Genomic DNA, 26,497 nt, shown 5'->3' on the forward strand with positions numbered 1-26,497 from the left:
CACACTGCTTTCAACCACAGGACATAAAGTGACATCATTCAGCCTCCAGGAGAATATTACTACACCCCGGAGGCTACAGGAGGGTTAGGCAGTCCACAGAGCTGCACAACCTCACAAGTGAGTTGTAGGGAAACATGATATGGACTGGGGGGGGGGACATGAAAAAGAGGAGACATGTGGGGACTAACTGAATCGGGGTAACTGAATGAGGAAAGGGGGACCTGAGAGTCAACTAAATGGAAGTAACTGATTGAGTAGGGGGGGGCATGAGTGGGTAACTGAATGAGGAAGGGGGGACATGAGGGGGTAACTGAAAGAAGAGTGTGTAACTGAGTGAGGATGGAGAGAGAACATGCGGGAACAGTGTGGACATTACTGGAGGTTGTGGGGGACATTACTGGGGGGTGAAGACATTACTGAGGGCTGTGGGGACATTAGCTTCCATGGGTAGAACTTCCACGGACAGCACTCAGTAAGCAGCACCAGGTGTTTTATATTGTTTAAACACAGGCCAAACCCCCCTTGTGAATGCTGCCTTACAGTATTTTGGTAGAGTATTAGGGGTAACAACAGGATAGCATTGTCAGGGAACCAAGATATAGGGACAATGAAGAACACAAGATGTCTTAGTTGTGAACTCCATATGGTGAACATGTGGCTGTAGAAGAGACATGGTGATGCTGGGCCTAATGGAGAAGATAGAGAACACATCAAATGCAGTCACTGGAAATAAAGTAGGGATTTCTCCTGTGTTTTCTGTAGCTGCATTTTAGTAAAGTTGTTATTGGCACAACCAAATGTATGGGCTTATGTACAGGAATGGTTATTACATATGAATAGGGGCTAGGGAAAGTTTTAGGCAAAGTGGGGTCTTGGGCTAAAAAAAAGACTTCGCAAAATAAAACTAATTTTTGAGCAATATTATTCAGCAAGATGCTGCCTTTAGCCCTGCACCAAAATAATACAACATTACAAACATTAGTATAGTTAGGAAATCTGTAATATGTAACTGTAGGATCATTTTATAGGAGATAGACAGGGACCCTGCTTGTAGTAATAGTAGAGGCACCAGCAGCACAGTATGTAATGAATTTGAATAAAATTTTGTGTAGTGTTCTGGAAATATATTGGTGGATTACAGAGCTGTATCAGAGAGGCAACAAAAGGTTATATTCAATTATGACACTCCAGGTAGCAAATCTCAAGGGAAAACGCGTGTTCACATGTAAAAATATAGGGCCACATCTGGAATACCAGAGTGGCTGTAGCGGCCATGGGTACACTATGGTCACTGTGCTTGGTATACGAGAGAGCCTCGTATAATGCACAGCCTGGATAATGGCTTCAGGCTGGGCTTGTAAAGATGGAATGGAAGGTGGATCACTGTTCTTAGGCCTAGTCTCTTGGGACTGGCTAGGGTGTCAGGCAGCTTGCCTGTGACACCTCTGCTTCCTGTTTTGGAACACTGACTCTCTACAGACTGAGCTGCACAATGCCTGACCATCTGCAATACAGACAGGACCTGAGTCTACCATGTGAATCTGGACCCTGTGCTCCCTACCAAAGGGGGGTTTATAACCTCCCCTTTTGAGGTAGCACACAGTCCAACCAGCACAATCCTTCCTTCACAGAAATTACAGAGTATACAATTGGATAGAGAAGATAACTTTTGACCTCACAGGCTTAAAGCTGCAGTTACCAAGTTTACCATGCTACAGACCTAGTGAGGTAATCAGTGTCACCAGGCAGCTCCTGACACAGAGAGGGACAAGTTCGCAACACCTATTAACCCTCTACATCAGCAGGGATGTTAATAATAATGTTAATAATTTTCATGACATTTCTATTTTCGGTTATTTTGTTATTTTCATGCTGCTAATGTCACATTGTACTTCAAATTAGTTTAACATTTTGGATGATATCTTTTGTGTTTAGTTACAAAAAAAATGGAAATTTGGCAAAAATTTGGAAACATTCTTTATTTTCAAATTTATACATTTTCTACTTTTAAAGCAGATAGTCATAGCACCCAAATAAATTTATAACTTACATTTCACAAATGTCTGATTTATGTTGGCATGGTTTTTTTTATTATTCCACATATTTTACTAGAATGTCATGAGGCTTAGAATTTGGGTGAGTTTTTAAAAAAAATTTGGAAAATCACCAAACCCTGTATTTAGATGGATCGGCTCAACTTTTAATTGACTGTGAGAGGCCTAAATAATAGCTAGACTAGTAAATTACCCCATTATGGAAACTACACCCCTCAATGTAGGAAAAAACACTTTTTAGAAGTTTGCTAACCCCTTAGGTGTTTTTTTTTATTGTTTTTAACAACATATTTATTTTGGGTAGAAAATTAAACATTTGCATTGGATTAAATGAAAAAAGGCTCCACAAAGTTTGATACCCAATTTCTCCTGAGTACACTGTTGCCCTATATGTGGTGGTAACCTGTTCAATAGGCACATAGCCGGGCATAGAATGAAATTAGCACCATCCACAGCAGATTTACATTGTCAAATTGTACAGGCTATACTTTTTTTTCTTTTTTTAATGTGGACCTAAAGAGGCTTAATTTTTTGCCACATGAGATGCTCTTTTATGGTACATAATTTTGGGGCATCTATAGCTAATGGGTGAGATTTTATTAACTCTTTGTTGGTAGATGAAATGAAAATCATGAAATTTTAGGAAGATTTGTTTGGGTTCTTTTGGGCTGTTTGCTTTACCATAAAAATAGTATATACTTTTTATTCTATGGGTTGGAACAGTTACGAAAATTCCTCATTTATATACATTTTTTATTTTTATCCCAATTTTACTGAATAAAAAGTAATTTGGTCAAAAATGTTAATTTTAGTATCACCGTCTTTTCATATCCATAACTTTTTTTATTTTGTCTGACAAATCTGCTTAAGTGCTTATTTTTTGCAAGAAGCTTTGTTCTTTTTAGTGGTTTTATTTTAGAGTTCGTAACATTTTTTAATCACTTTTTAGAGCATTTTTTTAAAGGTATAAATTAAAAATGATCTTTTTTCAGATGGTTTTTTGCATTTTTTTCCTAGCATCTAGCATGTAGGTCCAGTAACAATTCATTTTTTTTTATACAGATTGTTACGGATACGGCAATACCAAATATGTGGGGTGTTTTTGGTTATTTGTGTTTTTTATACTTACTTAAGTGTTTGTATGGGAAAGTGACATTTTAGCGGCTTATATATTTTTTTTTTTAAATTATTCGTATGCTTAAACTCTTCTTTTTTAACTTTTTTAAATTATTCAAACTTAAAATCTGGGGGCTGCCCAGAAGAGGATTGGATCCCCCCGCTAAGCGGCCATATGGGGAACACCATTACACGCCACAGTCATGCTTGACCGCGGCATGTAAAGGGTTAAAACTCGTGTTAGAGCACAGTGTCAGCTGTAATATACAGCTAACAGCCACTGCTTTTGGTGCCGAAAAGGGAAAAATTTATAATCAATTTATTTTTTTCAAAAATAATCTCCATTGATCAACGTTTGATACATTTTTTTGTAAGGGGTACACTATGCCACTAGGACTAGTATTTTACAAAATTACCAAAGTATATCAACATAAAATCTTTATTTTGCAAACAATTTTGTGATCATAATTAGAGACCTGCAATGACTGTATCACGGAGTAAGCTTATATTTACATTTTCTGGAGGTTACAACAGTCACCAATCCGTAGAAGTGTACAGACCTTTACTTTTAATGACTTAAGAACATCTGTGGCCACAGGACATCACTAGTCTCTCAAGCTGCTCTGCTGTGAATTTTGGTTCATTCTATTTCCTGTCTCTCTCTGGCCATAACTTTGTCAACATGGATGTTCTAGAGGTTTGCTATTGGGTTAAGATAAGGACTCTGGACTGGCCATTTCATTTTCTCAATGATTTCAGTTTCAATGAGCTGCTTTACCCATTTTGCTGTGTGACAGGGGGCATTGCCCTGCATGAAAATTGCTGGCTGATCTAGTGAAGAATGCAAGGAAGACACCTTGTGTTGTTGAAGAAGGCTCTGATATACACTTGAATACACTCTGCCATGTAGCTGTATGAGAGGTTCCAACTCTGCTGCAGAAAACAATCCCCAAACCATGACACTTCATACACCACCTTTCACTAACTACTTCACACACTTTGGGTTCAGTCTTTCACTAGTTTGTTGATGAACATACTGTTTCCCATCAGAACAAAATAAATTAAACTTGATTCATCTGTAAAATGAACTATAGACTACTTCTCCTGGGTCTACACAACATGCTCCTCAGCAAACGTGAGTCTATCCTTTTGATTCTTTCTGCTAATGAGATATTTAGTCACTAAAAAGTGGGCGTTCAGTCCAAAATACTGATATTTTACACATGTTAAGATATATTCACTTAGGACTACACAATAACCTTTACAATAAAAGACATCTACCACTAGGATCAAAGACTGTACACCAAGCACTTTGACATAATGGTGTGTGTCCCCAGTGGATTACCTGGCAGGATTAGCTCTTCTTTGAGCTTCCTGTGTCCTTTTTTTAAAGAAAAAAATCCTAAGGCTCATAAATTTAAAACCTTTTTTTTGTAAAAACCAGGGCATAAAAAGATAAAAGAACTGCAAATCCTGTCAAAGGGGGCACAGACCAGTATGTCACTGGGCTTGATTTACAATCTTTGATCCTGGTAGTAGATGTCCTTTAAGGAAATTGTATGTTGTTTTGTAATGTTGTTCTCAAGTATACACCTACTTTCAATGCAGTCTTTTCAAGAAATAGCCTACACCAGCACAGCAGCCTAGAAGCAAACACAGTTGCCAATGGATGGCTGTAAGAGTAGGGGTACATATTGCAAAAGAAGATTTAACATTGCTTCTCCTACTCTAATTCTGAGGAGTACCCAAGCTTCAGCAGGGACAGTACCCTCTCAATTCATCAGGACAATGCTACCTCTTATCTGCATTTTTGGACATTACATCTGTAGGCAGAGAACCAAAGGAAACACTTAGTTCAAGGGAAACATGTGTAGTTCCTATACATATGTTTTCATTTATTGTATTTCTTTTTAATAAATTACTCAGAGTATAACAATATAAACCAAGCCACTCTTTTATCTATGATGTTGGCAAGTATAGAGTTATGTGTGCCCTACAAGTGTTCATAAATGAAGAATGGTCTTCCTAAGAAATTCTGACTATGTCAAAATCAGTCTAATGGCACCGGTCAAAGATATCACTAGCAACTGTTGTGCCTTTTTCTTGCTACCAGCGAAGGAAAGGATTTTTGGGGTGTTTGAGTGGATGTAGAGCTGTCATCGCCTGCCACTGGACTTCCTATTTTGGTTATATGATTAAACTTGTGTTGGTGAATTGATAAAATGTTTCTCCTTGCTTTATAAAATGCACAGATACTTTCTACATACATTTTTCTGTTGTTGATATTTCTCTTAAACAATATAATGTATCCGGCCGGAAGAAGGTGACAGGATATAATTCCGTATGTAGAAGCCAATATGGCCAGAGCTTGCACAGCAGAGACATACATTCCAGTGGAATTTATGTAGATTGGGATAAAGAGAATCCACACAAACATATAGATTAGCATGCTGAAAGTAATATATCGCGCTTCATTGTATTTTTCCGGTAGTTTTCTACCTTTGTAAGCTAGAAGGAAACAAATCAATGCAAGTAGCCCAATGTATCCAAGCATGATGCCAAATGCTGCATATGAACCTTCATCACACTGAAAAAGTATAATCTGAGGTATAGTATAAATTTCATTTAAAAATGGTGATCTGAGGACAAGCCACATAGTACAAATAGATACTTGAATACCGGTTAATAAACTAATAATAACCACTGGCTGGTACTTTGTGTTTTTCACTTTTTGTACTTTTGATGCAGAGTCGAATGCCATAATAATTCGTATACATTTGATTGAGATGCAAGAAACAGAAAAAGTGAAGCTAATACCAAAGACAGGTTGTCTGATTTTACAGATAGTGTTGTTTGGTTCCCCAATGAAAAACCCAATGCCTATCAAACTAATGAGAAGCGATATCATCATTAAGAATGTGTAGTGGCCCCCTGCTGCTTTTACTGCGGGAGTATCAAAATGCTTAAAAAACAAAGCTCCTGTTATTATCAGAAGCAGAACCCCAACTGCTGCTAGAGTCACTAGAGAAATAGCAAATGGATCCTTCCACTTCAAATATTCAATTGTCCTGTTTACACATTGTTGACTTCCATTTCTTGACCACTGCCAGGGGTCACAAATTATACATGCAGTTGCATCTGATAATAAAAAAAAAAGATAAATAGCATATAACTTTATGTAACAATTACAGAACTTATATAACAGAACTTATATGACAGATAGATTTCTCTATCCTGATCCCCCCCCACCCACCATCCATCCTCTGCATTAAGTTTCTAAATAAACTGGCACCTCTCAAATATTCTCTCCCTCTTCTTAGCAAGAAAGAATTAAGATGAGTCTTCAAGTTCTGTGACATTCTTGGCTCCCTATGACCACTGGAGGAGGGAGAATGTGGGAACAGAAGAGGATTATCATCCAAATCCAAATAAACCTGCTCAGGAGACCTGGCTGAAAGCTACAATGATAATTCAATTGCTCCACCTTCTTGCTGCTGTATTGGTACCTCAAGACACTGGTAAGATTGAAAGATTTTTAACCCTTTACTTTACAACTTTACTCAGTTTTATTGCTGTTTTAGCTCCTAACACTCAGTGATGGTCAGTGTATGATTCCAGGGTGTGGGCGGGACTCTCTAAGCAGACACATTACTGTATTATCCATCTAGTTCTGTGTGGTGACAGTGTGGATACATTATCAGGGTATAGGTGTATATACACTTTCATATGGCTTCTGACATTGTACTAACACACTGGCACATAGAAAGAGAGATGAGACTAATTAGAGATGCATGAGATCCATTAGATGCCTATTACACAGTCAGCTCTGATACATCTCTGTTCTCAGTCTCACAGATATGTGCCTGCCTCCCTCTTCCCCCTGATCACTTATCTCCTTGTAGTTTGCAGCCTCTCTCTCTGCTCACAATCTCCTGGCAGGATGTAAGTGTCTCTGAGCTCTGTGCAGTGGGCGTGGTTACAGGCACACAGCCGAAAGAAACAGAAATTTCAGGTCCATGCAGTCACACAGAAATCCAAGATGGCGACCCGACCCTTAAGTCAAAAGTTACTGGGTCATGTCTAGGGGCAACTCAAATTGTGTACAGCAGGACCGATAGAGACAGGTTGGACTTATAACTGCGAAATGCTGTATTTTTGTTAATAACAGGGAATTGGAAAAGTGTTATTTTGTTATCCAGAGTACATATAAGAAACTTATCTTCGTGGCAATAGCCCTTTAAATAACTATGTTGATATTTTGTGATTTATAAGTGGGTTTTGGTTGTAGTATGAGGACTCACATATCTCACTCTCATACTCACCATCACTGAAATAGGAGATGAAACCACTTATAACTAAGTTTCATGTACAGACAGTCCCCAGGTTACATACAAGATAGGTTCTGAAGGTTTGTTCTCAAGTTGAATTTGTATATAAGTCGGAACTGTATACTTTATAATTATAGCCCCGAGCAAAATTTCTTTTGATCTCTATGACTATTGGGTTTTAAAAATGTTGGGTTGTCATAAGAACCAGGACTAACAATAAATCTTAATTACAGACACCTTACAGACTGTAAAGTACAGTAAATTACCAAAATCCAGAGCTTTGTTTGTAACTTGGGATCATCTGTAAGTCGGGTGTTCTTAAGTAGGGGACTGCCTGTACTCACTTGTACGATTGATTCATGCAAAGATTGTTGAAAGGTAAGTGGCCATTTAACATAGCTAAAATAAGGTAAACTGTTTCATGAAATATATCTTTGCAGTGTAGCAACATTCGAATGAAACCCCACAACTGCCACCCATAGACAGATATATGAATTTCTTAGCAGATATACATATAAGTTATCACAAAATGGCAAAACAACAACCGATTGGAAGCTCGTGATACCTACATGTTGGCAAGGCATGGTGAGGAGGGACACTGGTTTACCTAGATTGGTCACTGCAGTAGATCTAAAATCAGTCCTAAAACATTGTCCAACATTCTATTGCTTATGTTATAATAGTAAATAAAAAAATAAACAACTGTTCAATTTGCCTCCTGAATTCTTTTAATTACATAAACCACAACATTGCAGTAGATCAATTGTACTAAATTTATTACTTTTCATTTCCATGACACTCCATGATGCAATATTCTTACTGTTAAATTTGACCAAGATGCTAATGGAGGCACCAACTAACGTGGACAAAGGGAGATTTATCAAGTGAGCAAAACTGTTCTAGTTGCTTTTGGCAAGCAGTCAGAGCTCAGCTTTCATTTTATAAACTACTGAGAGAAAATTAAAGCCGAATGTCAATTGGTTGCCAAAAGCAACTAGAACAGTTTTGCTCTAAGATACTTTTGATAAATCTTGCAGTACTCTTACTTATCTTTCTATGTTTGTGATGTAGTGATGCTAAAATATGACAGCAGCTTTGCCCAGATTTCAGTCATAGGTACATACCAACAGTGGGAGAGTAGTAATCCTCTGCACATGGAAGACACTTATAACAGCATGTAGTCAATGAATGTTCTTTATAATATCCAGGAATACAATTAGGTGTGCAGTTAGAAAATGGAACCTATGGATTTAAATATAAAAAAGTATCTGTAATGCTTGTTGTTCTAAGTTATTATATAAAAAAAGGAAAAGGCTTGTGAAAGGGCTGATGGAAGATACAATTATCTTTAGTCTGGCAATTTGCGTCTGTCTTTTTTTGAGGGGGGGGGGTTGGATTTGTTGAACTTAGAGGATGTTAAAGCTGACATGTAAGTCACAAGTTTTAGAGAAACACATTCAAATCTTTCCCCAATGCCAGCATGGGAGTGGATACTTTAAGAGCAAAAACCATTTGGCAAAAATCCAACAATTTTTCATACTTCCACATCTTAATTCCTAAGATTGTATAGGTGCAACAGAAGAAACTCAGGCATGGTGAACTTTACAGTGAGAATGTCTTAGGCACAAAAAATGTGCAAATCCACTTAAGCATCATAAAGTAGCAAAAAGAAGTGCACAAAAATTTTGAAAAATGTGAAGTAGCCCCCCATGTATGTCACTTTGGTGTTTTTTGAATCCATATGTCAAGGTATCTCTTTTCAGACACTATAGGGCACATTCAAAAATAAATATAGTCCATTATTCTAGGGCAGAATTTATCACATAATAAGACAAGAAATAAGTGGCAGAAAATTAGACTAGATGTGCCACATATATCTCCAGTATTGGACACTAGTCTACATTGTCTTACTATGTGGCTGAATTACAGCCAGCTGCACCATCCCTAGCTGTTAGTGGTGGGTGCATGAAGGTGCTTATGTACAGTGTTACGTGCTAATAAGAATGTGACAATGTACCAGGTGTCTACTTTCAAAAAGCATATGGTGTAGGGGAATGTTCGAAGGACTGTTTTGTTTTACTTTAACCCTTAGGTACCGCAGCGTTTTGCTCCCCACCTTCAAAAATCTATAACATTTGTTATTTTTCCGTGTACAGATGTGTGTGAGGGCTTATTTTCTGTGTAACAAATTTTACTTCTCAGTGACGTTATTTATTAATCTATGATGTGTACTTGAAAGCTGTAAAAAAAATTCCAAATGTGTAAAATTGGTGGAAAAATGCATTAGCGTCACTTTCTTGTGGGATCAGTTTATACAACTTTCACTGTGCGCTCCAAATAATACATCACTGTATTCTTTGGTTCAGTGCGATCACGGTGATTTCCCAATTTATATAGGTTTTATTGTGTTTTAATACATTTTCAAAAATAAAAACAATGGCCCACATTTAGTGTGCAGGCTGTACCAGATTCATAATTTGTGGAACAGCCACTTCTTAAATGCCTGTGCAAGCAGTCTGCACTGAAAGGAACACGCAAAGTTCATCAGAAAACTGCCCAAGCACAATTTTTACAACTTTCACTCTGCACTCCAAATGATATGTCTACTTTACTGTTTGGTTCGGTACAATCCCAATGATACCAAATTTACTGTAGTAAATGTGGGCTAATGTGTAAAAAATTTGGTTTCTCCATCTCTTAACCCCTTCCTGACATTTGACGTAATAGTACCGCATCGCGGGAGGTGCGCTCCCGCAAAATGCAGTACTATTACGTCATGCTTCTGGCACCGACTCCTGAACGGAGCCGGCGCCAGAAGCTGCAGGTGTCAGCTATATATTATAGCCGACACCTGCCTCTAACACCCGCGATCGGAGATTTCTCCGATCGCGGGTGTTAACCCCTGACAGCGCGACCGCGGCGTGCAAGGGGCATTTCAGAAGAATCGGACCCCCCCGCGGCGCTTACCGGGGGGGTCCACTGCTCCGATCGCAGCCCCGGGACTGCGCGATCCTCCTTCCTGTAGCCGGGTCCCTGCCTTCTGACAGGACCCGGCTGTAACACACTGAGCATTGTGCCGTGTGTTACATTACACAGTGTAATACATCTGTATTACACTGTGTAATGTGAAGAAGAGCTTGAACAAGTGATCAGTGGATCACTTGTTCAAGCTAACCTGTAAAAGTTAATAAAAATGTTAAAAACATTACATAAAATAATTTTTTTATAAAAATAATTAATTAAATAAAGTTAGAGTCCCCTAAACTCAAATATTCCCTATACACATGCAATAAAGTGAAAAAAACACAAAATCACCAAAACCCCCCACATATTTGGTATCGCCGCGTCCGTAACAATCCGTACAATAACTCAGAAACATTATTGGACCCGCTCGGTGAACGCCGTAAAAACAAAACCCGAAACACACGCCAAAAATGTACATTTTTCATAAAATCTCTACACAAAAATGTTCTAAAAAGTGATCAAAAAAAGTTATGTGCACAAAAATGGTACCACTGAATAGAACAACTCAACACGTAAAAAATAAGCCCTAAACTAGCTCTGTCAACCAAACAATATTAAAGTTACGTCTCCGAAAAGATGGCGATGCAAAAACAAATGAGATTTCCTCTATATTAGTTTTTATGCAGTAAAATTGTAAAAATAAATGAAAAACTATATAAATGAGGTATCACCGTAATCGTAGTGACCTATAGAATGAAGATAATATAATATTTTTAGTGTACGGTGTAGGACCCCCAAAAAATACGAAAAGAAAGTAAACCAAAATTGACAATTTTCTTTTCACCCATACATTCAAGAGTTAATAAAATCTCATCAATAAGCTAATAACCCACTAAAATGAAGTATTTGTAAAGTGCATCTCATGTAGCAGAAAATAAGCCCTTATATGTCCAAATTGCCAAAAAAATAAAGATTGTACAGCCAATAAAAATTGACAATGCATAATCTGCTCTGAATGGCGCAGCTTCTCTTTGATGCCCTGGCGTGTGCCCATACAGCAGGTTACCACCACATATGGGGTATTATTATACACGGAAGAGATTGGGTATCAAATTTTGTGGAGCGTTTTGGTATTTTATCCACTGAGAATTTGTAAATTTTTTGAAAAACATATTAATTTAGCCCAAAAAATGTTACTTTCAAAATTGCATCCGATTTTGTTTTAACCCCTGTAAAACAATTAAAGGGTTAACAAACTTCATAAAAGTTGTTTCACGTACGTTGAGGGGCGTAGTTTCTATAATGGGGTAATTTATGGGGTTTACTTTTATTTAGGTCTCTCAAAGTGATTTGAAACCTGAGCAGGTTCCTCAATAGCAGGATTTTGCGTTTTTTATGAAAATGTGAAAAATCGCACCTAACGTTCAAAGGCCCATAACATCCTACAAAAATAAGAGTATGTATAAAAAACCATGTCCACATAAATTAGACATTTAGTGAATGTTAGTTATTATGTTTTTTTTGCGGTTATGACTATGTATGGAAAAAGTAGAACATTTTGGATTTCCAAAATCAAAAATTTTTCCAAATTTTCACCAAATATCTGATTTTCTCATAAATAAATGCAAAACATACCACCAAAATTTTTCAAATAACCTGAAGTACGATGTGTCACGAGAAAACAATTTTAAAATCACTTGGATATGTTAAAGCGTTCCGAAGTTATAACCACTTATAGTGACACAGGGCAGATTTGAAAAAATGGGCCGTGTCAGGAAGGTGAAAAGTGGCTTCAGCGTTGAGGGGTTAATGCTAAGAACTTTTTCATACCTCGGTGTATGGAGCTGTGTAAGATGTCATTTTTTGCAAAATGAGCTGATTTTCATTGCTACCATTTTGAGGACTGTGTGACCTACATCACCTTTTTCTGTGATGTAAAATAGTGTATTGCCGCCGGCAATAAACGTTTTTATATTTTGAAAGATCAGGCATTTCGGGAAGCGACAATATCTAACATGTTTGTGATTTTAATTGTTCATTTTGTTTTATATCAGTTCTAGGGAAAGGGGGGTGATTCGAAAAAATTTTTTTAATTATTTTTTAAAATTGAATTTTTTTTTACTATTTTTCAGACCATCTAGGTCTTCTAAAATCAACTTTTAAATTTGTTAATGAGCCAGAAGGGCACTTCGGGTGCTACCAGAGGCCCTTTGTGCTGTAGATTCATAGGCTGTTAGACTGTCTCCCTTTCCTTCAGCACTTCCTCCTCCCTCTGCCTGATATAATCTCATGGCAGAAGAGAAAGTTTCAGCACATGGTTAGAAGGGAGAAATGCTACCTTCTAACCCTACACAGTGTAACCTAACCTGGTATCATGCCTGATTTTGATGGTAGACTTCCTTTAAGTTTCCTTTACACATGTTAATAGGTACAAAAAATCTTAAATACTCTCCTAAAAGTGTCTTTGGTAGCTGAAATATTAGTACGTATCAAATTATTTACTGTGTTCCATAAAAGAAGACTTCTGATGATATGTATTCTTTGATTCAAAGTATCATATCTCCCAATTGTCTCAAAGTCTGTAGAATCTTCTGACATGTGCCAATTAATTAAATTATAATCCAGCAATACTTCCCCAGAGCTTTCAAAGTTGAATTTGGCACCATTGTAGGAAAATGTTCTTTCTTTTATTTCTTGAAGAAGCTGTAAAATCAGATTAAAATTATTAAAAAATGATGGAGGAATATTGTTGTAAACTGTAATGTTGGCAATATCATCTGCAGAAAGATAAGATTAAATTACTTAAAGGTTATAGGTAGAGATGAGCGAGCACTAAAATGCTCGAGTGCTCGTTATTCGAGACAAACTTTTCCAGATTCAAAGGGACCATGGTTCGGGAATAAAATGTGTTATTTTATTGAAAAAGAATGTCTTCTGATAAGTTAGCAGATGTAAGAAAACATCTGCAATCTATTCTTCACTGTTCCGCGCGTATATTATCTCCCGATAAGTTAGCAGATGTGAAGAACAGTGAAGAATAGAATAAAAACAGTGAACACAGTAACATTTAAGTGAAAAACGCAGTGAAAAACAGTGAAGAGTAGATTGCAGATGTTCGGCACATCTGCTTACTTGTCGGGAGATATGCTGTCCCAGGATCCACTCCTCTTCTTCCACTGAAGTCTCCCCGATCTCTCTGCCCTTCCCGATGTCTCCGTGCTGCCGCTGCCCCGATGTCTCGTCTCCGTGCTGCCCCGATGTCTCAGTGCTGCCCCGATGTCTCCGTGCTGCCCCGATGTCTCCGTGCTGCCCCGATGTCTCCGTGCTGCCCCGATGTCTCCGTGCTGCCGCTGCCCCGATGTCTCCGTTCTGTCGCTGCCCCGATGTCTCCGTGCTGCCGCTGCCCCGATGTCTTGGTGCTGCCGCTGCCCTGATGTCTCCGTGCTGCCACTGCCTCGATGTCCCTGTGCTGCCGCTGCCCCGATGTCTCTGTGCTGCTCCCCGGTGTCTCTGTCCTGCTCCCCGGTGTCTCTGTCCTGCTCCCCGGTGTCTCTGTCCTGCAAACCGTGTTCTTCAATGTGTTCTTCACACATATTTATTGTTCTTCACATACTATTTTGTTCGCACCATTCTGCGCGTATCTCCCGACAAGTAAGCAGATGTGCCGAACATCTGTAATCTATTCTTCACTGTGTTTTTCACTGTGTTTTTCACTTAAATGATCCTGTGTTCACTGTGTTCACTGTTTTTATTCTATTCTTCATTGTTCTTCACTGTGTTTTTTTAATTAAGTGCTCGATCTCGAGCAGGGAAAATACTCGACCGAGCAATGAGCCGTTTGGAGTACCTTAATACTTGACCGAGCATCAAGCTCGGACGAGTATACTCGCTCATCTCTAGTTATAGGTGGTTGTCTAATACAATTTGAATTTATCAACGTGTTTGGGTAACAAACATAATTTTTAATTAGTTCCTTATGTCCTATTTATTGTATTTCCAGTTTGTCAAAGTTGAGAACCCTTCTCATGCTAATCCCCCATCACACTGCTGACAACTGCTAGACATTAAAGTGGTAATCCCATGAAGACAAGTTTATTAAATATACTCAAGATAACAAAATAATGCATTCTCTAATTCACTGTTATTACCAAAAATACAGCATTTCACAGATTTAATTCCAACCTGTCTCTATCAGTCCTAGTATATACAATTTTGGTTGCCCGGGGATCTGACAATAAATTCTCTGATTTAGGGTCAGGCATGGCAGATTCTTCTCAAGAATATCTTCTTCTGTTGGTTTGCTGCAGTGCTCTCTGCCTCCTGTCCCTCTCCCCCTGCATTGTAATAGAAGCTCACACTGAGACACTTCCTGCCGGCAAGCATCAGTGTGAGGAGACTAAATCTACAAGCTATAGATAAGATTAGATCTTTAAAGCAGGGGATGTAGTTATAGCAGAGTTGACTGTGTGTGTTATGGCTCAGAGCTGAGAGTGTCATTGTGTGTTATGTCCATCTCATTGATCTCCTCATCTATAATCGCTGATCTGTCTCATCTCTATGCTCTATGTGTCAGACACTAGTAGACTATTCAGAAGGTAAATAAAAGTGTAGATAAACCCTGTACCCTGATAATCTAACCACTTTGTCAGCACACAGCATCTCAAAGCACTAAATGGAGTGTCTGCTTAGAGGGTCCCCGTCCAAACTCTGGATTCTTACACTGACCATCACTGAGTGATGGAAGCTAAAACAGCAATAAAACTGAGTAAAATTGGAAAGTAAGGGGTTAGACATTATCTTCATTGTGTAAACATCACTGGGGGATTAAAATTTGAGATCTTACTTACATGGGAAAAATCTTTAAGCTTAAAGACCTAAGGTTCTATCACACCCATGGCCTTGTCTGAGCTGGAACAGAAGATATCTGTGCCCAGTATGAAGTGCTGATTTAAAGGTCTGGGCCCATTAGGATGACAGGAAATGGCTCCCCAGAAAATTTAAATTCAGCTCATTTCATCTTGTATTTAACTCATCTCATCATTATTATAGATATGTATCAATGAATGTTTCTTTGTTTTTCCATTAATTTTGTTAGTCCTTCATTACGATGTGCTTGAAATGTGGCGTTTAAATTGCTTTTTGTAATTGCAATTTGCCTAGTAACATTGTGTTAACATTGTTTGATAAAACACAATGTTAACTTACTGTTAACCAAATGTTGACATTAACTTTGCATTTATGTCACCACTATGGTAACGCACTGTTAATGCAATTCAATTAGCCAAATCTACTCTCCACAGATGCTGAATTGCATTTCAATTAAGTTCCATTTCTAGATGTGTATTGACTGCTTTGGAAAATGCAACAGAGAGTGGCTTTGCCAGGATGCATATGTGTTACCACATATGTTCTGGAATGAGCAACAGGACACACGCATTATTTACATGCAAAACACCTGCTGCAAAGCCCCAAACATGCAACATGTGAACACAGTCTGACTGCACCCGTCCAAATCCAACTTTTCCAGCATGTATGCAGAAAGTAGGAAAGAGATCAATGAGATAACTGTGGATGTGGAAAAGAAGGACACATCCAACAATAAAGTGACAAAGGGCATAAGTAAGAGATGAGAGGGGCCATAATAGGAGAGGGAGATGAAAGAGGAATGATGATTAAAGGAAATCTACCACCAGGATCAAGGATTGTAAACTAAGCACACTTACATGCTGGTGTGCATCTCCTCTAGCAGGATCCACTCTTATTTTAGTGCCTTATAATCTTGTTTTAACAAAAAAAAATGGAAATTAGGATCATCAAATCAGGATTTTTGGAAAACCAAGGATGTAAGAAGATAAAATAAGTTTGGTTCCTGCCAGAGGGGACACGTACCTGAATGTAAGTGTGCTTGGTTTATAATTCTTGATCCTGCTGATAGATTTCTTTTAAGAAACTCATATGAGAGAAAAATAAATTAAGGGATAGTAATTTCATTTAAAGGGGGGTCTGCCAGGTTCACAAGCCCTCTAGACAAATGATAATTCCCTGTAGGAGCCTTTCATGGGAGTAGAAACATTTTGTGAAAAGTAATGTAAAGCAAAAATAAAAATAATTTTATTTTATGGATTTTATGGGTCCCAAAAAGTTAATGGCTTTCTAACATTGCCTACAATATTTATTGCATGTGACATTCCATAATGACATAATAGTTTACCTGATGTGGTGACACTTGAAGATGTTTATCACATTTTCCATCTTTGCATATAATATTCTGTAGTGCTTCCGCTATGGCTGCAACGGCTAGGGATGTTGAATATAATGTACCAGGTTCTATATTCTTCAACAGATAGTCGTCATTAACTATAGAAATATTTTCCACATTGCATGCCAGTGGAGATTTGTATTGGGATAAATCAGGAACTTTGCAGTTCTTGGAAGATGAATTCATGCATTGCAGGTATTCCCTGTATTCTTCCGTGCAACCGAACCTTAGCTCCCTATATTCTTCAAGGAAATCATTTGTTGCCTCTTGGTTAATAGGGAAAATGTTTTGAACATATTCCATGAATCCAGGAACTGAATCTCCCCTGAAAGTAAATCCCAATACTGCTCCAACATTTTTTATGTTTTCAATATTTTGAACAAGTCCAGATACAATCCAAGAGTCACTGGCAATCCATGTACGGGATATGTTATTTCTGATGGCTTCTTTAAAAATGCTACTAACAATTTCAGCTCTTGCAAACACAATGACAACTTTAGCTGTGCTTTTTTTTAGGTCAGTAATTATATCAATAAGGCTGCTGGGTAAAGCCGGGTGCTCAACATAAATTGGAACCACGTGAGTAAATGCAGTACATATTCCAAAGTCTTTAAAATAGTCATTGAGAAAACTTAGAGCGGATCGTCCATAATCATCATCACTAGCAATGATACCAACCCAATTCCACTGAAATGTCCTGATCAGCTCCACAACTGCACGGGTTTGATATTTATCGCTTGGAACTGTCCGTAGAAAAGAAAGGAATCTTCTTTCATCACTAAGAGTATCAGCAGTTGAGGCAGCACTAATCTAAAGGCAACATTTAATAAAACCATTACTAAAGTAGAATCATTCTGACAAATTAAATTAAATTGATCTAAGCAACCACTGACACAATGACACATCACAGAGAAATTAAAATACAGATCTCTATTAAAATATGTATGCTATTTTTATATTTTTTCCGGCCATAGTGTGTATATATATATATATATATATATATATATATATATATATATATATATATATATATATATAGGGGTCTAGTTTTAGTCTTAGGGGTACAGCAATCGGGACATTGCACCTTATATCTGTTCCAGCAAAATCTGCCAATAGACGTTCCTTCTCTTCTCAGCCACATTGTGCACCCATACAGCAGTTTTAAAAAATAAAAATTTAGGAGCCAAGGTAAATACTTTCTATAAAACATCTGTGGTGGTAAAAAGCATAACCCTTGATAAATTCTCTAGGTGGTGTAGTTTCCAAAATAGGATCATTTATGGGGGGGGGGGTCAATATTCTCGTATATCAGGAACTTTTCAAAATCTGCCCTCTAAAAGCTCAATGGCTCCTTCTGTTCTGCGCTCTAAAGTAGATTATATTGACGTGTGGGGTATTGCCCAACAAAAGAAACTGCAAAACAAAATTTGATACATGTTTTCTCATTTTATCCTGCATGAACTTGCATTATGTGCAGTTTTCCTGTGAAGTGTACAGAGTGTGCCTGATTCAGGATTTGTGGTGCACATTCTACATACATTCACCAGCCACTTTATTAGGTACACCATACTAGTAAGGGGTTGGACCCCATTTTGCCTTCAGAACTGCCTCAATTCTTCGTGGCATAGATTCAACAAGGTGCTGGAAGCATTCCTCAGAGATTTTGGTCCATATTGACATGATGGCATCACACAGTTGCCGCAGATTTGTTGGCTGCACATCCATGATACGAATCTCCCGTTCCACCAGATGCCAAAGATGCTCTATTGGATTGAGATCTGGTGACTGTGGAGGCCATTTGAGTACAGTGAACTCATTGTCATGTTCAAGAAACCAGTCTGAGATGATTCCAGCTTTATGACATGGCGCATTATCCTGCTGAAAGTAGCCATCAGATGTTGGGTACATTGTGGTCATAAAGGGATGGACATGGTCAGCAACAATACTCAGGTAGGCTGTGGCATTGCAACGATGCTCAATTGGTACCAAGGGGCCCAAAGAGTGCCAATAAAATATTCCCCACACCATGACACCACCACCACCAGCCTGAACCATTGATACATGGCAGGATGGATCCATGCTTTCATGTTGTTGACGCCAAATTCTGACCCTACCATCCGAATGTTGCAGCAGAAATCGAGACTCATCAGACCAGGCAACGTTTTTCCAATCTTCTACTGTCCAATTTTGATGAGCTTGTGCAAATTGTAGCCTCAGTTTCCTGTTCTTAGCTGAAAGGAGTGGCAAACGGTGTGGTCTTCTGCTGCTGTAGCCCATCTTCCTCAAAGTTCGACGTACTGTGCGTTCAGAGATGTTCTTCTGCCTACCTTGGTTGTAACGGGTGGCGATTTGAGTCACTGTTGCCTTTCTATCAGCTCGAACCAGTCTGCCCATTCTCCTCTGACCTCTGGCATCAACAAGGCATTTCCACCCACAGAACTGCCGCTCACTGGATGTTTTTTTCTTTTTCGGACCATTCTCTGTAAACTCTAGAGATGGTTGTGCGTGAAAATCCCAGTAGATCAGCAGTTTCTGAAATACTCAGACCAGCCCTTCTGGCACCAACAACCATGCTACGTTCAAAGGCACTCAAATCACCTTTCTTCCCCATACTGATGCTCGGTTTGAACTGCAGGAGATTGTCTTGACCATGTCTACATGCCGCCATGTGTTTGGCTGATTAGAAATTAATGTACCTAATAAAGTGGCCGGTGAGTGCAAATCTGCACTGCACTGCTCAGGAAGTGTGCACCATCTTTTTTGAGCACTTTGTTTCCTTAGAATTGTGGCACTGACAAAATTGTGGCGCACTTTCCGACTGAGCACTAACACACCCCTTTTGGGGACACAAAAGTGGCACAGACATTTGATTAATACAAGTGCAAGCAGTTTATTGCCATGGAGATGCCATGATTAGCACCCCTATGCCCTGCACAGGGGTGCCAGTCGCTGGGTGGAGAGATGGCTGAGCCCTTAAGACGCTTGGGCCATGTTTGACTGTGGCGCCTAACGTGTTAAACAGCCGGGATCACAACTATCACAATCCCAGTTGTTTGTGCAGCAATGTGGCTGTCGCTGTCCAGCATGGATCGCACTGGATCTGCTTCTGAGCCCTTGCAATCTCCATGACGTTGGGGAATGTCATGGTGCGCTAAGTACAATCACAACATTTTTATAATTAACATTAAATTGCATTTAAATACTCACCTGTTTTGTCACATTATCATGCTTGATATAGGCTAATTAGAAAAACAGTGCATGGAATAAACACCTGGTTTTATTTGCTATTTTTAAAGATTTAAAACTTGTTAAAATCAGTTTAATGATTAAATCATGTTATAATAATAGACACTTACTTGAGGAATATAATAAGTGCTTAGAATTCTTGACATTGTCATAGAGATTTCTGAGAACTCCTCTCCAATAACAACTTTGACAGCAGGTATAACTTCTGTGTAGTTGCACTCTGTTGAATTTCTTATGGCAAAAAACTCAGGGATCAACTTCATTGTTGCTTGAGTTGCTTTCATACCATCTGCACATGAATCATAAATTTCATATCCCAATTTTATGCCTTGGAAAGTGGTGGAATTGTTAATGGTTTCTATTGCATAGATCATTCCCAGAGCATCAGTCACTGTTCGTAAGTCCAGTCTGGAACAAAATGTAATATTTAAAAAAATAAAAAAATTCTGTTTAACCCTGCAGATGCTGGGGTCAACAACAATCACAGGACATAAGTCATTTGATAATGGATGGAGGCTCTCTATATCAGCAGTTGGCATCCCAGTAACAAAATCTAGGGGAAGCGAGCTATCATAGTCTCTCGGATCTGCAGTAGGTACAAGCCCACTGGCTCAGTGCCATAGTCTAATATTTGTTTTTCAGTTATCAAATGTACCCTAGTATGGAACCAGGAATCTGTCTTTTTGTTTCAGAACAGTAAAGCTGTTAGGCTGTTTTCACACTGACATTTTTTTCTTGGGTAGCATATGGCCATGTGCATTTCAATGGGTAATACTTCAATCCATTGAAATGGAAGTATTGCCCACCCTACCGTAAAAGATGGAGAGGGTTCAGCAGCGCTCTCCAACGCATGGTCGTCCAGGCCCTAGCATATGTCAGAGGCCTTAAGGTCCAAAACATATTCAGCTCACTACTGACAATCACTTGAACCTGAGAAGTGTTGGTGGTCCACTAACATTAACATTTTGTAGGCATTAGGCACATGCAAACTGTGCAAGTTGAACTCCAACTTCTACTGAAGGGGTTAGGTTAACTCTTTAAATGCCCAAACTAGTGGTGTGTGTGGCCGCATTAGTTTAAATGCCACCGGCGACCTTACCAGCAGCATTTAAACAGTTAATAACCAAAATCAAAGCCAGAATATACAGCTTATAAATCAAAGATTGTCTATATCCGAGGCTTACAAGATTTTAAGGAAAGTAAATGATAATGGACAAAGAGAATTGAATATAATTGTCACGGGTGCTCCCGCGATCCATGTCGCGGATCGCGGGTACACCCGTGTTCTCCTGCCGCGGTCCCCGCTCCCCCAGCCCTCACTTACCTCTCCTGGCTTCGGCCTGTACTCTGGCTCCCAGCGTGTAGGCCGCATGCTCTTTGCCTGCAGTCGCTCGCTCTCACCACTAGAGGGCGCGCACGCAGACTTCTCAAGCCTTAAAGGGCCATCGTCCTCCTGATTGGCTCCTGCTAATCCGGCTCGCCCTTATAATCCGGCACCTCCCTTCTCTCCCTGCCGGATCTTCTCCTAGGATCTCCTATGGTTTCCATGCCAGGCTTCCCTAAGCCGTTCCTGTGGAAGAGAAAGCCCATTAGCGTTTCCAGACGCTTTCCTGTGTTTCTGTGTGTCTCCAGTGTTCCCATACGCTCCTGGTGTGTCCTGTCTTCCAGCGTTTCCAGACGCCTCCGTGTCTCCCGTCTCCAGCGTTCCCATACGCTTCCTGCTGTGCCTTCCAGGGTTCCAGTTCAGCGGTGTCTGCAGTCCGTGCCAGCGTTACCAGTGTTCCTCTGTGTTGCTGCTGTCATCCCAGGCTTGGACTGTTTCCTGCACATCCCTGTACCTTGGCTGCCACCGCGGGCCTCATACCATCTCCTGCGGTGGTCCAGAGGGTCCACTGGTCCACAGACTCCTCCCTCCGGACTCTTCCCATAAAGACTTTTAGTTCCGTTGTCTGTGTGACCCGTTACAGTAAGATCCGGCCATGGACCCCGCCAAGGCCATGGATCCTGTCAAGGACATGGACTGTTCTAATGACTCAGACCAATTGCTGGCAGAGGTCCTCACCCAGCAGTCTCAACTGATTTTTTTCTTGGAGAAAGGATCTGAGCGTGGTTACCACCCTGCTCCGAACGCTGCTAGACTCCCGGCTACCGCAGACTCTACTTCCGCAGCTTCCCAGTGCTGCTCCGGCTTTCCAAGAGCCACTCCAGCCTGCCTCCATGCCTCTGCAGCTGTCTGATTGCTAGCAACCACAAGTCCCGCTTCCATGTCAACCTCGCTTGGCTCCGGTGTTCCAAAAGCCGGCTGCCGTGCTTCCTCAGCTTCCAACCTCTAATCTGATTTTCCAAGAACCACTCCAGCCGGCCGCCATGCTTCCACCGCTTCCAAGTTCTCCTCTGGCTTTCCCAGAAGCCGCTCCAGAACCTCCGGCCTTCCCAGAGGCCGCTCCAGTGTCTCCACCGGCCTTCCCAGAGGCCGCTCCAGTGTCTCCACCGGCCTTCCCAGAGGCCGCTCCAGTGTCTCCACCGGCCTTCCCAGAGGCCGCTCCAGTGTCTCCACCGGCCTTCCCAGAGGCCGCTCCAGTGTCTCCACCGGCCTTCCCAGAGGCCGCTCCAGTGTCTCCACCGGCCTTCCCAGAGGCCGCTCCAGTGTCTCCACCGGCCTTCCCAGAGGCCGCTCCAGTGTCTCCACCGGCCTTCCCAGAGGCCTCCGGCTTCCAAGAGCCGCTCCAGCCTCCGCAGCTTCCTAAAGCTGTTCCAGCTTTCCAAGAGCCGCTCCAGCCTCCGCAGCTTCCTAAAGCTGTTCCAGCTTTCCAAGAGGATCGCGGGTACACCCATGTTCTCCTGCCGCGGTCCCCGCTCCCCCAGCCCTCACTTACCTCTCCTGGCTCCGGCCTGTACTCTGGCTCCCAGCGTGTAGGCCGCATGCTCTTTGCCTGCAGTCGCTCGCTCTCACCACTAGAGGGCGCGCGCGCGGACTTCTCAAGCCTTAAAGGGCCAGTGTCCTCCTGATTGGCTACTGCTAATCCGGCTCGCCCTTATAATCCGGCACCTCCCTTCTCTCCCTGCCGGATCTTCTCCTAGGATCTCCTATGGTTTCCATGCCAGGCTTCCCTAAGCCGTTCCTGTGGAAGAGAAAGCCCATTAGCGTTTCCAGACGCTTTCCTGTGTTTCTGTGTGTCTCCAGTGTTCCCATACGCTCCTGGTGTGTCCTGTCTTCCAGCGTTTCCAAACGCCTCCGTGTCTCCCGTCTCCAGCGTTCCCATACGCTTCCTGCTGTGCCTTCCAGGGTTCCAGTTCAGCGGTGTCTGCAGTCCGTGCCAGCGTTACCAGTGTTCCTCTGTGTTGCTGCTGTCATCCCAGGCTTGGACTGTTTCCTGCACATCCCTGTACCTTGGCTGCCACCGCGGGCCTCATACCATCTCCTGCGGTGGTCCAGAGGGTCCACTGGTCCACAGACTCCTCCCTCCGGACTCTTCCCATAGAGACTTTTAGTTCCGTTGTCTGTGTGACCCGTTACAGTAAGATCCGGCCATGGACCCCGCCAAGGCCATGGATCCTGTCAAGGACATGGACTGTTCTAATGACTCAGACCAATTGCTGGCAGAGGTCCTCACCCAGCAGTCTCAACTGATTTTTTTCTTGGAGAAAGGATCTGAGCGTGGTTACCACCCTGCTCCGAACGCTGCTAGACTCCCGGCTACCGCAGACTCTACTTCCGCAGCTTCCCAGTGCTGCTCCGGCTTTCCAAGAGCCACTCCAGCCTGCCTCCATGCCTCTGCAGCTGTCTGATTGCTAGCAACCACAAGTCCCGCTTCCATGTCAGCCTCGCTTGGCTCCGGTGTTCCAAAAGCCGGCTGCCGTGCTTCCTCAGCTTCCAAGCTCTAATCCGATTTTCCAAGAACCACTCCAGCCGGCCGCCATGCTTCCACCGCTTCCAAGTTCTCCTCTGGCTTTCCCAGAAGCCGCTCCAGAACCTCCGGCCTTCCCAGAGGCCGCTCCAGTGTCTCCACCGGCCTTCCCAGAGGCCGCTCCAGTGTCTCCACCGGCCTTCCCAGAGGCCGCTCCAGTGTCTCCACCGGCCTTCCCAGAGGCCGCTCCAGTGTCTCCACCGGCCTTCCCAGAGGCCGCTCCAGTGTCTCCACCGGCCTTCCCAGAGGCCGCTCCAGTGTCTCCACCGGCCTTCCCAGAGGCCGCTCTAGTGTCTCCACCGGCCTTCCCAGAGGCCGCTCCAGTGTCTCCACCGGCCTTCCCAGAGGCCTCCGGCTTCCAAGAGCCGCTCCAGCCTCCGCAGCTTCCTAAAGCTGTTCCAGCTTTCCAAGAGCCGCTCCAGCCTCCGCAGCTTCCTAAAGCTGTTCCAGCTTTCCAAGAGGATCGCGGGTACACCCATGTTCTCCTGCCGCGGTCCCCGCTCCCCCAGCCCTCACTTACCTCTCCTGGCTCCGGCCTGTACTCTGGCTCCCAGCGTGTAGGCCGCATGCTCTTTGCCTGCAGTCGCTCGCTCTCACCACTAGAGGGCGCGGACTTCTCAAGCCTTAAAGGGCCAGTGTCCTCCTGATTGGCTACTGCTAATCCGGCTCGCCCTTATAATCCGGCACCTCCCTTCTCTCCCTGCCGGATCTTCTCCTAGGATCTCCTATGGTTTCCATGCCAGGCTTCCCTAAGCCGTTCCTGTGGAAGAGAAAGCCCATTAGCGTTTCCAGACGCTTTCCTGTGTTTCTGTGTGTCTACACCGTTCCCATGCGCTCCTGGTGTGTCCTGTCTTCCAGCGTTTCCAGACGCCTCCGTTTCTCCCGTCTCCAGCGTTCCCATACGCTTCCTGCTGTGCCTTCCAAGGTTCCAGTTCAGCGGTGTCTGCAGTCCGCGCCAGCGTTACCAGTGTTCCTCTGTGTTGCTGCTGTCATCCCAGGCTTGGACGGTTTCCTGCACATCCCTGTACCTTGGCTGCCACCGCGGGCCTCATACCATCTCCTGCGGTGGTCCAGAGGGTCCACTGGTCCACAGACTCCTCCCTCCGGACTCTTCCCATAGAGACTTTTAGTTCTGTTGTCTGTGTGACCCGTTACAATAATAAGATGGAAAAATGTATGAAATTAAACAATTTGGTATAAATGGTTAATTTAAAATTTAAAAAAGAGTATAAGAAAATGGCGTAAAAATTGTAAATCAGAAATAATAAGGGATGTATTTAATAATGCATATATAGCTAATAAATGCTAACAAATAAACATCAAGATAACAATGCTAATTTATTTCACTACTTTTAGGACTGTGGGGGATATTTATCATACACTGGCGGTGCGCAGAGGTCCTGATAAATATCCCCCTGTGTTCTTATTTTGGAGGTATATAGCAGAATTATTTAGTCAAAGAAATAACTCCACGACTTTCTCTTAATTCTTGGCCGTATTTGTTGCATTGTAAAGATAAAAGGCAAAACATAACACATGTTACAGCCAATTATTCGGATGATAGCTAAAAGTATATATTATGCCAAAGGGAAGAAAGTCCCAAAGGGAAGGATATTATTGATGCCTTGAATAAAGTAATGAGGTTTGGCAGTAAAAATTACATATATGTGGAAAAACTTCTGGGATATATGGAAAGGTCTGATTCAGAACATTTTGGATGAAGATGAACACAGTGGCCCACATTTATTAAAGCCTTTGCGCCAGTTTTCTGTTGGACTTTGCACTAGAAAGAATGTGCAAACTGCTTGCACATTTATTTAAAAAGTGTCCACAGCCCATTTGAGTCGCAGCTGCACTATTTTATGCCCCATGTGACACAATATTCGGCACAAAAAGGGGTGTTCTGATGCAGGATCATGAGCCACTTTTCAGTAATATAGCACACTCTGCACTTCCCACAGGCAAACTGCACTTAGTACAGTTTGCACTACTATTGATAAATGTGGGCCAATGTATTTGGTCATGGAGTTTTTACCCCAAAGACATAATAAAGAGAGACATACAAAAAATTGATGAGAAATATTAGAAAAAAAAATGTTCAAGTGGAAGTGGGTGGGAAAAAGTATCTATAAATATGTTGGTACATAAAATTTTATTAAATGATATTGTATTTGGAATACTGTAATTGTGATAGTCCACCCCCAGAAGAAAATGTAATAAAATCTAATGTATAAATGACATGGATTTTAAAAACACAAGGCAAGTAGGTTTTAGAGTAGACTAAAAGAAACATAAAAATAAAACATTTCTGATGTCATTAAGTCTCCCCCCCCAAAAAAAAAAAACTAAAATAAAATAAATAGTATGTATACATTCTAAATAGTACTTACCCAGTACATGTAAACCCATCAGCATAAGGACGCTGTAACAAATTAGATACTCCTGAGTGAATTGGAAAAATCCCACCAATCATAATGTCCCCAGGTAATCTAGCTAAAGGACGTTCATGTACATCACATGGTATTGCATATCCACAGAACGACAGGAAAATGAACACATGTATGTTCAGAAACATATTGAGAGGAGTGTGTTTACTCTCAAGGTAAGCAATAAGCAGTCTGC

The 26,497-nt window shown here is 41.4% G+C and overlaps 1 protein-coding gene across 1 annotated transcript in view; it reads right to left on the reverse strand.

Annotated features, from left to right (window-relative positions):
- Window positions 1–5,250: 5,250 nt before the first annotated feature.
- The window catches only part of LOC140122864 (G-protein coupled receptor family C group 6 member A-like), a 36,149-nt gene continuing 14,902 nt past the window's right edge, over window positions 5,251–26,497 (reverse strand). Inside the window, exons 3-8 of the mRNA XM_072144109.1 lie at window positions 26,266–26,368; window positions 20,078–20,375; window positions 16,674–17,531; window positions 12,965–13,165; window positions 8,623–8,740; window positions 5,251–6,308 (exon numbers count right to left, since the gene is read on the reverse strand). Coding sequence (XP_072000210.1) covers window positions 5,251–6,308; window positions 8,623–8,740; window positions 12,965–13,165; window positions 16,674–17,531; window positions 20,078–20,375; window positions 26,266–26,368 — 2,636 coding nt within the window. The remainder of the gene's footprint in view (window positions 6,309–8,622; window positions 8,741–12,964; window positions 13,166–16,673; window positions 17,532–20,077; window positions 20,376–26,265; window positions 26,369–26,497) is intronic.

The sequence above is a fragment of the Engystomops pustulosus genome, chromosome 3 (genome assembly GCF_040894005.1).
Source record: "Engystomops pustulosus chromosome 3, aEngPut4.maternal, whole genome shotgun sequence".
Taxonomy (NCBI): domain Eukaryota; kingdom Metazoa; phylum Chordata; class Amphibia; order Anura; family Leptodactylidae; genus Engystomops; species Engystomops pustulosus.